This window comes from Pomacea canaliculata, linkage group LG3 (genome assembly GCF_003073045.1).
Source record: "Pomacea canaliculata isolate SZHN2017 linkage group LG3, ASM307304v1, whole genome shotgun sequence".
NCBI lineage: Eukaryota > Metazoa > Mollusca > Gastropoda > Architaenioglossa > Ampullariidae > Pomacea > Pomacea canaliculata.
In genome coordinates, this window is record NC_037592.1 from 41,826,317 (window position 1) to 41,838,407 (window position 12,091).

The following is a 12,091-nucleotide window of genomic DNA, read 5'->3' on the forward strand; positions in this document are numbered from 1 at the left end:
CTGTCACACACTGTCACACAGACAGGCAACAGACATACATGTCATGTCATCTGAGCACTGACGGAGACAGACACATTTTAAAGCAGCCGAGGTGTCACGGGTGTCACGGGTGTCAAAGCTAGGTACATAGATACCCGTGGCATTGTCCAACATGATTTTAGTCTGACAAAGTCTTCTCTGGACGGCGATGCTGGTCGTGACAGTGTCGGACGTAGTGTCGGTAGTAGACTAAGGGGAGACAATCGAAATGTACGTTTCACGTCATAGGGACACAGCGAGTTACCTCGCTTGCCGGGTAATGAGGGAGAGTGTGATGATACACTATTACTATAGCAAGTCTGTAACAACAGTAACACAGCTAAGTATTACCCACCTTTATATCGTATTTGTGAGGAGGCTTCTATAAACATGCTGAACTCTTTGTTGCCCGCCTCTGCGATCTGAAAGACATGAAGAGAGAAAATAAAAACATGGACGTGTGGGGCTACAAGTCATGAGACATGTCACTGACTGCCACTCCGCCATCAACACAGCTACCCACAGTTTCCAGGCTGCTTGCTGGTGAAGAAACCATGTTCTTTAGAATTCTTCCTATTTACTTCTGGAGTCTGTTAGGAAGATGCCCCCCGGGCCACGATTCCAGACATCACTGGTAATGAGAGTTGTACAAGAATTCTTTAGTACCTCGCAGTCAGCACCCAGAGTTATAAACACACGGACTGAGTGAACACTGCGCAGTGATTGCTGGTGCCCCTGGATTGATTGTAGAGTGTTGGGGTGTGTGTGCTTGTTCTCCTCCCATCAGTTAATCTTTTGTTCCATGATGTGTTTATGACTTGTATTGTGTGTGTGTGCTGAGGTTTCGGGGAAGTTTATCGGGTGCACGGGTGCTGAGATTAGTTGGGGTCAGAAGTGACTAGGCGCTTGGGGAGGTGAGGCGGAGTCTTTGTGGTTCAAACTAAGGGAGGGACGGGACTGAGGTCTTGTCCATGTCGGGGTCTCAGACTGTTTAATGTTGGGGGTGAGGTAGTGAACGGTGCTCACCATTCCGAATACAGCGACTGCAGCGACACCGTGTGGCGATTTGGAGGCGTGACTGTAGTTGCTGTACAGATCCTTGTTAAAGGCCAGGAACTGAAGCTGAAAGGACAGCAAAAGGTGAAAGGTCACACGGCGCACACATACTGGAACAAGTCCAACAATTCCAAGAATTTCTTCTTAAAAAATTTGTTTAGATTTATGATTGTGTGTGTGTTTGTGTGTGGGTTTGTGTGTTTTAACCACTCACCTGACACAGTGAGAGGTAAAAAAGAGATACACAATACTGTCATGATACTCTACAGAAGAGTGTGGTGACGTCACGGCACTAACGGTGTCAGTGACGTAACCAGAGATGACAGGAGCAAGGCACTGACCTCCAGAGGAAAGGGTTTGCCGCTGACTGTGTGCTCAGACCCGATCTGGTCCACGCGCCCGAAGTGCAGCTTGATGTAGTGAACTCGGTACGTGTAGGACAGGGGGCCGCCCGAGATCAGAAACGGAGGGTTAAAGTCGGGGTCCACCTGGTAGGTGATGTCATTTCCGGTGTTGATCAGGTGACCGTCTACCTAGGGAGAAAGAGAGGGAAGTCAAGAGTTATTGCTGCGTACTTCGTGCAGTTACCAGCGCGTGCGTGTATGTGTATGTGTGTGTGTCTCTGTGTGTGTCTGTGTGTCTGTGTGCTTGTGTGTCTGTGTGTCTATGTGTGTGCGTGTGTGTGCGTGTGTGTGCGTGTGCTGAGGCCAAGAGTGAAGAAGACAATGAGGTGGCGACGGTGAGTGGTGTACCAGTGAGTGTCGCAGGTTAAGACAGTGAGTGAGGGATGCCAGTGACATACTGTGAGTGACAAGGTCAAGACACATGGAGTGACACAGCAAAGAATGACAGTGAGTGGCAGTCAGGTGACACAGGTGAGAGAGGGACACAGGTCAACTCACGCGGTGCTGGTCAAGCCTGACAGGCCGCAGGTTGGGATCATAGACCAGAGTCCGCGGACTGATGTCCACTGGCGACTGGTACAGACCCTTGCTGCACAGAGTCCACTCGTGGTTCACTCGGCCCCAGTAGTCCGGTCCTGTGACACACACAGAGACACATATACACACACAGATACACACACACACACACACACAGATACACACATACACACACAGATACACATACACGTACACACCACATAAACACACACATACACACACCCACACACGTACACACATAGACACACACACATGTAGGTCACACTATGTCAGTAATGGCAGAAATGTTCGTGACAGACAATGGTTGATGATAGACAAGAATGTACATCACACTATGTTTTTACAAAATTTGCTAGAAACAAAGATTGTAAATGTCCATTATTTATTTTTAAAAAGTCAACAAAGCTGTGTTGAGAGCATAAGCCGCGTTGAAGGTAAACAACGAAAAGCATCGCAAGTAAACATCGGTCAATCGGTCGATGTATCACAAGTGGTTCGAGCCTCTCGGTCTGAGCAGACGATGATTGGTCCTGCATCATGTCTTCAGCAGATTTATATCAGATGGACCACTCCTAGCCCTCCTCTCCGTGATTTACAGGCCTGTGTACTTGCAGCGTGACATGGGAGGGAGTGGTGCTGTCCACAGGAGCAGTAAACAAGCGCGCTTAGTGTCAAAGGTCATGGGATGATGGTAGTCGCGACTAATGGACCGTGTCCTCCGCTAGCTCAGCGCGCGCCGCCGGGACAATCGCTGCGCCCCAGGCTCCTCGTTCATCTCCTCGTCTGAGCCTCTACTGCCCTCGCCCAGTGCATTGTCATCGTCATCACCCGACATCACTCGTCATCGTCATCACTCGACATCACTCATCATCTTCATGTCAGATGATGGTTGGTGATGTGCGATGTTGTGATGATGTGTCATCGCTCCTGTATGCCTGTGACAGCCTCCACACCACACCGCGTCATCTTCTCACATTTCAGTTCATGTTCATGCAAATTATTTTGACGAAAGGAGGAATGTAATAAGGATTAAACAAGATAAATATTAACATTTTTGTAATTAGCACATTCATATCCACCCGACATCACTCACTTTTCTGGGCTCGGGCTTTTGAGCTTCACACACAAGTTTTGATATTTTTCTTCTCCATTTATAAATCTTTTTGTTCCATTTCTGCTGCTGTTTTCAGAGTGTCTTCTCCCGTCCCCTTTTTTGGATAAACACGATTTTTACATTTTTCACGCATCCCTCAGATTATGGAAACATTCTTCACATGTCTAACAGTCCCGGTCATAGGACATCGAGACCCTCCACACTGGGGGACCCAGGCCTCGTGTTGCTGTTGTTTGTTTGCATTATTAACAGCTTATTCGTAATATCCGAGGAAATGGTTCCCATTATTTGTTCTGATCGCTAACAGCTTATGTCTAATAACAAAGGAGAGAAGCAGAAAATAAAAAGAACATAATCGGCTACAGTTGATGAGGCCAGGTTGGCGGGTTCCCACGGGGGATGTTGGGGTAGGGGGTGAGTGCTGCTGCAGGCATAACAAAGGGAAAACAATCACCAGCACCCTCCGGTCCTGCCCTCCCTCCAGTGACTGCTGCCACCGAACCTTTCGTCAAACTCGTTCTGGCGAGAACTGACAAATCACGGAGAGAAGAAAACCGCTGCCGCTCGACCCCCTGGCAAATGCGATTTCGACAAAAAGTGATTTTATCTTTATGAACAGCGGGAGCCTGAGAACACACAGCAGCCAACACCAGTGATGGAGAACATGCGAGTCCGGCAAACAGTCGCAGCTGTGAGATGCTGGCGGTGATTACAGGGAGTAACCACATCAATTAACACACAGGCTAATGACGAGGGTCATCGATCGTCACTAATCCACTCTGGCGTCCTCCATGATGTCGTTGTCCTCCACTTCCGCCGTTGGTTGAAGTCCTGGTGTACAACACAGACACGCGGCCTCTCGCTTCTCGTCTGTCATCCAATGTTTGTGCGGACATGGAGAAGGACACGAGTGAATGAAGCTTTGATGACGGTTACATTCCACGGCGACAACTCTCCATGGCCGCACTCGCAAGACACCATGAACCTCTACTTCAACACTCAAGTGACGTCAGCTGGTCTTTGGTCATGTGACCAGGCACGACTCCCTGTTGAAGACTGTTCTTTAGGCACATTGGAGGGTGGTGGACGCCGCGGTGGTCAGAAGAAGAAGCCGCTACACATCCACATGACACTTGAACTCTGCTCACTCTCATGCACGGGGTGATCTTTGTGTTGTACTCGCCAACAAGCAGTGGGGAATGTTTACAAACATCCTCTCGCTGTGTGATGCACGTTAACTAGCTTTGTGTACAGCATGCAACGTACACAACAATGAATGTAGTAGTCATGTGTAGTAGATATGACAATATGTTGAGCTGGTACTGTACGTACGTCACAGGCATGATGTTGAGACTGCACGTCACGTCACGTAACATATATATATATAAGGTAACATGTTGAGACTGTTCACGACGCCCCCTTAATCAGTCACATGACCACAAGACACGTGCCAAGACTGTGTCAAGACTTTCCGGAAGTGACCTCATCAAAGTGCCTATCGGCAGAAGGTTGTTTGTCAAGCTGCTGGTTGCCGGAATCCCTGTCTAGCGTGAAGTGCCTCACTTTGGCCATCACCCCACTGGGCTCCCAGTCCCCGGAGACTCATCCTCCGCCTTCCGTGCAGGGGGCCAGTCACACGCCAGGGACGCGGAATGTTCCCGAAGCTTTGCACCAGGCTGCGGAGGCCCGCGATGATTAATCCCAGCAGCCTCTGCGCCACGAGGGTCTGGTGGGGGAGCAGCGATAGCCTCGGTCCTCAGATGCTTTTGTCGCCAGCTTCACAGCACGGCGGCTGGCATCACAGGCAGTTCACAGATTGTTTCCTAATTCCGAGATTAAAGCCATCGTGGCCCACAGCCTCCTGCAATCACAGCTCTTAGCTCAGCCTCCTTCTGAGCGCAGTGATATACACTCTTCCTTCCTTCATCCTCCCGCCGCCACAAACTTTTCTCCTCCACGCTCCTCCTACCCCCGCTCTCTGGTATTGGCGCTCTTTATTTCCCTCCATTGTCTGCTGTCTACATCCCCCATTCCCTGCTGTCCGCTGTCTACAGTGTACATTCCCCATTCCCTCCTGTCTGGTGTCTGCTGTCTACATTCCCCGTTTCTCGTCTCACAAGCACCACTACACACTACACTACAGCACTACTACACCACTACACTACAGCACCACTACACCACTACACTACAGCACTACTACACCACTACACACTACACTACAGCACCACTACACCACTACACTACAGCACTACTACACCACTACACACTACACTACAGCACCACAGCACCACAGGCTGGTGTAGAGAACACTTACTTGCGCCACACAAGAGGACAGAACGATTTCCAGTTATAAACTCGCTCTTCAGACAGAGGGAAGGGGAGAGAGAGGGGGTGAAGGGGGAAAAGGATAAACAAATAAAAAAGCTAGAGAGCAAATGGGCTGAGGAAAGGGGGGAGGGAGAGAGAGGGGGGGACTGGGAATCGGGATAAAGAAATGAAGAAGGTAGAGAGCCAATGGAGTGAGTTGCCGACACCGTGCGTGACCACCACATCAACAATCCACTGTTGTGCCGCCTGGCTGCTGGGTGAGATTGCCATGGCAAGGGGCAGACAAATTAGATGGCGTGGTGGGCTGGGTGGCCGGCCGCCTGCTGCTGCTGCTGGCCGTGACGCGCGGTGACGTGCAGCAGACGCCAGACGTCACGCTGAAGGGAAAAGGACACCGACACCCGAGCGCCTTAATCGCCCGCCTCGCCCGTGTCCGCATACTCCATCACATCCTCCACAACCACGACCGCCACAACCTCCACACCCCCACCAGCGCCGACATGGACGACAATCTGCTTTGTTTGACACGGAATATGTCAGCGCTTGATTGGACAAACATGGAGGGACAGGGCAGATCCGTGCGTGTGAACACACACACAAACACACACACAGTCCATTGCTCACCAGTTAAAGGTCTCAAAGTGTAGTCGTGTCCCTCCAATGTAATTTATCTCCCTTCACTGTGTCTGTCTCACTGGAGCGATTCACTGGAGTGTGTCTGTCTCCCTGTCGCTGTAAACTCGTTGCCGAGCCCAACTCTGTGGACGGACACAATTTCGTTGTGAGACGAGAGAAGCCCCCCTCGTGCCCCCGAGGGCGCTATGCCGAGAGTCCACTCACTTGTAGCAATTCCCCGCCAAATGACCGTCCGTCCATTTCCCTCTGAAGTGTTGCCGACTGAAGATTAAGAGTTTGTGGAAAGTTGTGTTTCCTGACTGACGTGTCTCCGGACTTTTGTCAGCTTCCGTCCTCAGCCCAGCACTTGACCTGACGAAGTGCAGATGACTGGCGAGAAAACAAGCGGCCGTTGCCCGTGGCCAGGGATCCACAGACGGCATTGTGCAGGGCTGGAGGTGTTCCCCAGTGAGTGGTGCATTGCTGCCAGTGTCGCCAGAACTTTCTGTCTGTCAGTGACGGCTGCAAGTGTCTCATTTACTGCCGCCATTGAGGCCAGTCGGCGGGAAGCCGTGTGTCTGAGGACCTGGAGACAGGAAGTGGACAGCAGGGTCACGTCTCAAGGACGGTGACGTACACGACTTGTCAGCCAGCGACGACGACGACAAACAAGCAGCACGTCGCGGCCACCAGCAACGACCACTTGACGACAGCACCAGACTACAGCTTCTGTAATGACATGGGAGGGGCCAGCACCGTCTGAAGTCTGAACACGTTTCCTCCACAAGAGCGGACATTAGTCACAGACTCTGACTGTCACGAGCCTCAAGTCTGTGTAAATACTGGGGGCGGGGAGAGTGCACAAAGGTGCGGGTGTACAGCAATGCAGAAAAATTTTATGTTTAGGGACTTTGAGACATTCATCCTCACAAACATCAAGGAGGCCACTTGTTGGCTAGACGCTTCCAATGCCAGGCCAAGACAGCGAGGGAGAGGTGGAGCAAGTCAGTGCCAGACCACAGAAGGGAATGGCGTGGGACAACAGCAGGAAGCCGACCAACAACTAAGGATGCTCACAAAACACATCAGCTGCTAGAAAACAAGGGCAGGCCACTCTACTGACCTCCGTGCACTCTTTCCTCGGGGTATTTCCAACCGCACCATGGCTACAGGAGAACTGGTCCACTGGTCCAAATGATGCGTGGACTAGAATGACCCAGGCACAGAGGTCTCGGAATGATGGACCGCAGCCCATCACAGACCCAACTCCAGTACACAGTTCCCCCGACAGGGGCACACCCCGCAGTGCTACAGCAGGTCACGGAGAGGAGAAAACCAAAGCAAGAAAATGTTTTTATTGGAACAAGAGGAACATGGGAAAGCCAGTAGAGGCAGAGAGGCAGAGGAAAGAAAAGATGAATAGCAGATGGGAAGTGAGAAAATTTGTAGACAAAGACATGAAGGGGCCGGTGAGTCATGGAAGAGGGAAGCAGACGAGCAAGGCGAGTGCAACCATCGAGTCGGAGGGAGGCTGGGTGCACACGTACCCCGGCACCGCCAGTGTATGGGGCCCTGGGGAAAGGAGGAGAAATAAAACACAGGTCATGAGGCGTGTCACGGGAGGAAAGATTGCAGGACTTGTTTGTGTAGAAAATAGTGTAAAACACTTTGGTGTGATTTGTTTGTGCAGGTGAATAGACAGTCTACAACAACGTGAGTGACGTCATTGTCCTCAACGGACTTTTTGAACGGATTAAGTAAACATCAACAAAAGGGTTGAGATGGCTGTTTGGGCAGAGAGGACTGTGGGAACGGTTGAAACAAACTGTTGAGACGACTGCGACTACTTCATGACCACAATGCTCCTCTTGAAGGAAGAGAAGGTCGGTGATTGCTGCGACAGCTTCACAGACAATCAAACCGACAATCATCTGCATCCAAGATGGCGCAGTTCGCAGACAAGAGCCGATCATCGCCGACAGATAATCTTGCCATCACACAGTGAAGGTGCACTCGGCGCACAGGTCCTTTGGCTTGGTATCCTGATGTGGTGCTCCTGGTATTCATGTGGTGCTCCTGGTGTTGACGTGGTGTTCCTGGTGTTGATGTGGTGGCCGTGGCTGCCCAGCCATTAGAGAGAGAGGGGGGAGAGTGTGGGAGGGCACTACTGGGTAACTGTAGGTTTTGTCGACCCGCCTGCCGTGCTCGCAATGCAACAATCCCTCATGTTATGATCTCTTTACTCAATCGATCCCACGGTGGCCCGGTGAGGATATCAGATGGATTTCTGTTTTTGCAAATGGAAACAATCCTAAGAAGTCTAAAAAAAGATAAACATAGGAGGCAACACAAGAAGGTCGGGTGCTACCCCCGATGTCGTATGATGGCTTCATGGCGGAGGCAACACATCGACCACGAGGCTCACGAAAGGATGAAGCTTCTCCCGTCCCCCGGGTAGGGTGTGTGGGTGTAGGGGGGTGGCCACTGTTCCTCCGAGCATCGATTGCATCGCTAAATGCACATTGGAATTTGATGTAATGGGGGAGCCACATGCTTTTTTCCCGGCGCGCCTTGCAGGCTGAATTCTAGAGGGCGGCTGATGATGGAAGTCGCAATACTTGCTAACAAGAAAGCACTGGGTGGCGATAATGATCCGGTTACTGATACCAGTCGGGAATATTCATATTTCTAAAAATAGCGCTGTGAACACTAGACTGGTGGGCATGAACAAATACCCTCATCGTGAGTGGGAAAATGTCGAGGGGAGATCGGGGGTTACATGGCGGTGTGGGAGAGAAGTTCAAAAGCAGTCTATACGACGGAGAGAAAGATGAAAAGGAAATTAGAAAAGGAGATGATGACAGGAAACAAGGACATTTTGACTGACTACAAATTTCCCGGTCACACACGCACGCGCGAAGAGCATACATCAGAGTTGACAGGTGTCGTCTTCCGCTCGACAGAGCTTTTTAAAAAGTTATCTCCCCTCTTGTCATCTCACCTGTGTGTCAATGTTTCACAGACCAACAGGTCAACACCTTTTCAAGGCGATATCCGCTAACGGTTTGTGCAACAGACTTTTGGATTTGAAAAAAACAAACATCAGGGCCTCGTGGTTTCCTTTGAAAAGCGTCTCTCCACGCCCCAGTGATTCCGGGGAGCGAATCTCATGTCAGCTTGAAAGACGAAAAGGGAGGTAATCAAACAATCTGGCTTCTGTCTGAAGCTACTAAAGCAGCACTAGCATCAGGAGAGATGAGGACTAGTATCAACTGTAGTGAAGGCAGATTCTGCTTGCAGTTAATGGGATTTCAGCTTGTCTCCCCTGTGGCCGGTTGTCCCGCTTGAAGTAACTTCAAACACCAAAACATCCCACTTTTCAATATTATTCTGTCTACAAGCTGAATGCCACAAAAATTCCCGTTGGACGTGTTTCGTATTTGTTGACATTAATCTTTAAACAAGTTGACATTATCACAAATGTCCCTACCGCCACCACCACCACCACCAGCACCACCTTCAGTCCTAAACCCTGTCTTTCATTTGTCTACAGCCTTTCAGTAACTTGCGGCAGGCTGCTAAAGCCACCTTCAGATTGTTGCAAGGAGCCGCCATTGCTGCCACGTGTAAACCAGACTGCTCCACTCCTCGTCCCGTCGAAGTTTTCGTCCAAATGGCGGAACATGATGGCCGGCATAGTCCTGAGATCAGTCCACGGACTCAGGCAGTGTTGTGATGAAATACTTTTGTTGCGTGTGATCAGAGGAAGGACCGGGCCGTTACACGTTCTTTAGGAAAGGTCTCCAGTGCAAGGTTCGATCCCCGATGAGATGTTTTGCTCCACCTTGTACGGTGCACAGCGCGGAGGATGAAGTAAGGCTTCCCACAATGCTGGGTGTCCACAGGTTCTCGCCAGGAAAGTTGAGACCGGAAATTACATCATGTACCTTTAATGACCTGCACGCCAAGACCCACGAGCAGGGAGGACTGAGGCTGAGAGACTGAGACTGAGGCTGAGAGACTGAGACTGAGGCTGAGAGACTGAGGCTGAGAGGTTGAGAGACTGAGACTGAGAGGCTGAACAGCTGTGTTCTGTTTCTATCTGTAAGTTAAATGAGCGGCCTTTGTCACCCCGGTCACGTGACAGCACACAATAACAGAAGCCGATGAAGCCACACTGTCATTGCCCTTTGAACTGAAGCCCCGCCATCCTGTGTCCATGTGCAAGTGAGTACAAACTGTTACACATGATGTGACACGACAGCCATTACTCCTGAAACTTGTGTAACACACGTACAAGTGTCGGACACATACCCTGAACACACACATTACACACACATTATACACACACATTACACACATGACACACACACAGAAACGGAGGAAGGTAGTTGGCCAGCTCTACTCACCGGATATACCATAGTAGCTCCACCAGTTGGACCACAAATTAGAGTCACCTGCAAAAGAAGACGATCGTCATAAAGACAGTTGGAGTGTGTATGAAAATTTCACTTTATATATATGTATATATACGTGTGTGTGTGTGACACAGAATGGAAGACACACAGGTAGGTAGAGACGGAGGGAGGCAGCACAGAGTGAGGGAGGAGAGAGAGAAGGTTGCCTGTGAACACATCAGCTCAGGGTCTGTGTCCATCACAAGATGCTGCTACAAGAGGACCTGGCGGTCTGCTTCATTAACTAGCAATGAACTGTACCCGTTGACCTCACTTGTCTGTTCTGGCTGGGAGTCGGTAGATGGCGCTGAGGGCGGAGCTTCTAGACAGTGAAGTCTTGTGTCACGTGACTCTCTTCACCCTGTCTGTACAACCTCACCCGCTCCTCCTACCTCCGCCACAACTAAACTGCTCCACCCTTCTCGCTTTACTCACCCAGATACCCGTAATCTGTCGTTACAATAAAGATGGACGAATGAATGAAAGTGCAAGTGAGCGAACGAATAAGTGAGTGAATAAAAACAACTCATTTGACAAACAGAGGAACTGCTCCGTGCTGTGCAAAACATCTCAAGCAAACACAATCCACGCTGCAAGATGTTTCACACAACAACCACGATGTTTGCTTGAACAGAAAAAAACAAACAAAACACAAGGACGCTCAGCTCTCACAACTGACTGAAGTGAACCTTGACCTGAGTTTGTAAGACTGAGCGTGTGAGTGTTTGGTCTTTTAAATATTTGTCTCCCCTGTGATGCTATAGTACTTGTAGTCGACCAGAAAGTCCAAAGTTCTTGTCGACAGAAGTCACTAGTCATGTCTCGTGTCCACAAAGTGGATCAACTTAGGACAGCGCTGAGTCATCTGTCACTTTCTAACAAACAAGTATTCAGTTGCCATTAGAAAGTGGACACTTTTACTGGCATTGTAAATAATTGTGAAATGTCATACAATCATATCTAGTTTTTACAAACAAGCTCCTAACATTGAGTTTTCCCTCTACAAGCTCCCATCACGACATGTACATGGCCGCCAACATGGAGCAACTGTAGTCCAGTCAAACAATTGGTGATCTCATCCTGTCCCCGCCCCCCTCGCCTGCACCCAGAGAAGAGAGGAAAGTAAGCTGTGCCATGTGGACAAGATCACTGACTGTGTGGATGATGATGTGTGGCATTGTGTGGCCAAGTACTTGACCCTGTGTCTACCCTCCTCCTCCTCCCAACACACCAGGGAGGGGCAGCACCCGGGGACTCACGTGGCGCGCTGTCGGTGCGCAGTCCTGCACGCGCAGTCAGTGAAGCAGAAAATTGCATTTTCCACCCGACTACCCCGTGCACCCTGATGCATTGCGACACGAAAGTCAGTCTTTGAAGTATCGCCGCTGCTGCAGCAACAACAGACCCTAGTCCTCGTCTGACCCTCCAGCTTCCAACAATACAGGTCAAAGTTGACGACGTGCAGATGAATGCGCACAAACATGTAGGTAATCGGTGTAACAAGAAAAACATTCGGGTGATTCACGCACCCGACTTAATCTGAGTGCAGTTTGGAGAAAAAA

At 50.1% G+C, this 12,091-nt stretch overlaps 1 protein-coding gene across 1 annotated transcript in view; it reads right to left on the reverse strand.

The window, feature by feature from the left end:
• LOC112560364 (carbonic anhydrase-related protein 10-like) overlaps window positions 1-12,091 on the reverse strand; it is a 39,594-nt gene that overhangs the window by 786 nt on the left and 26,717 nt on the right. Inside the window, exons 2-6 of the mRNA XM_025232186.1 lie at window positions 10,482-10,529; window positions 1,977-2,113; window positions 1,416-1,607; window positions 1,045-1,140; window positions 374-440 (exon numbers count right to left, since the gene is read on the reverse strand). Coding sequence (XP_025087971.1) covers window positions 374-440; window positions 1,045-1,140; window positions 1,416-1,607; window positions 1,977-2,113; window positions 10,482-10,529 — 540 coding nt within the window. The remainder of the gene's footprint in view (window positions 1-373; window positions 441-1,044; window positions 1,141-1,415; window positions 1,608-1,976; window positions 2,114-10,481; window positions 10,530-12,091) is intronic.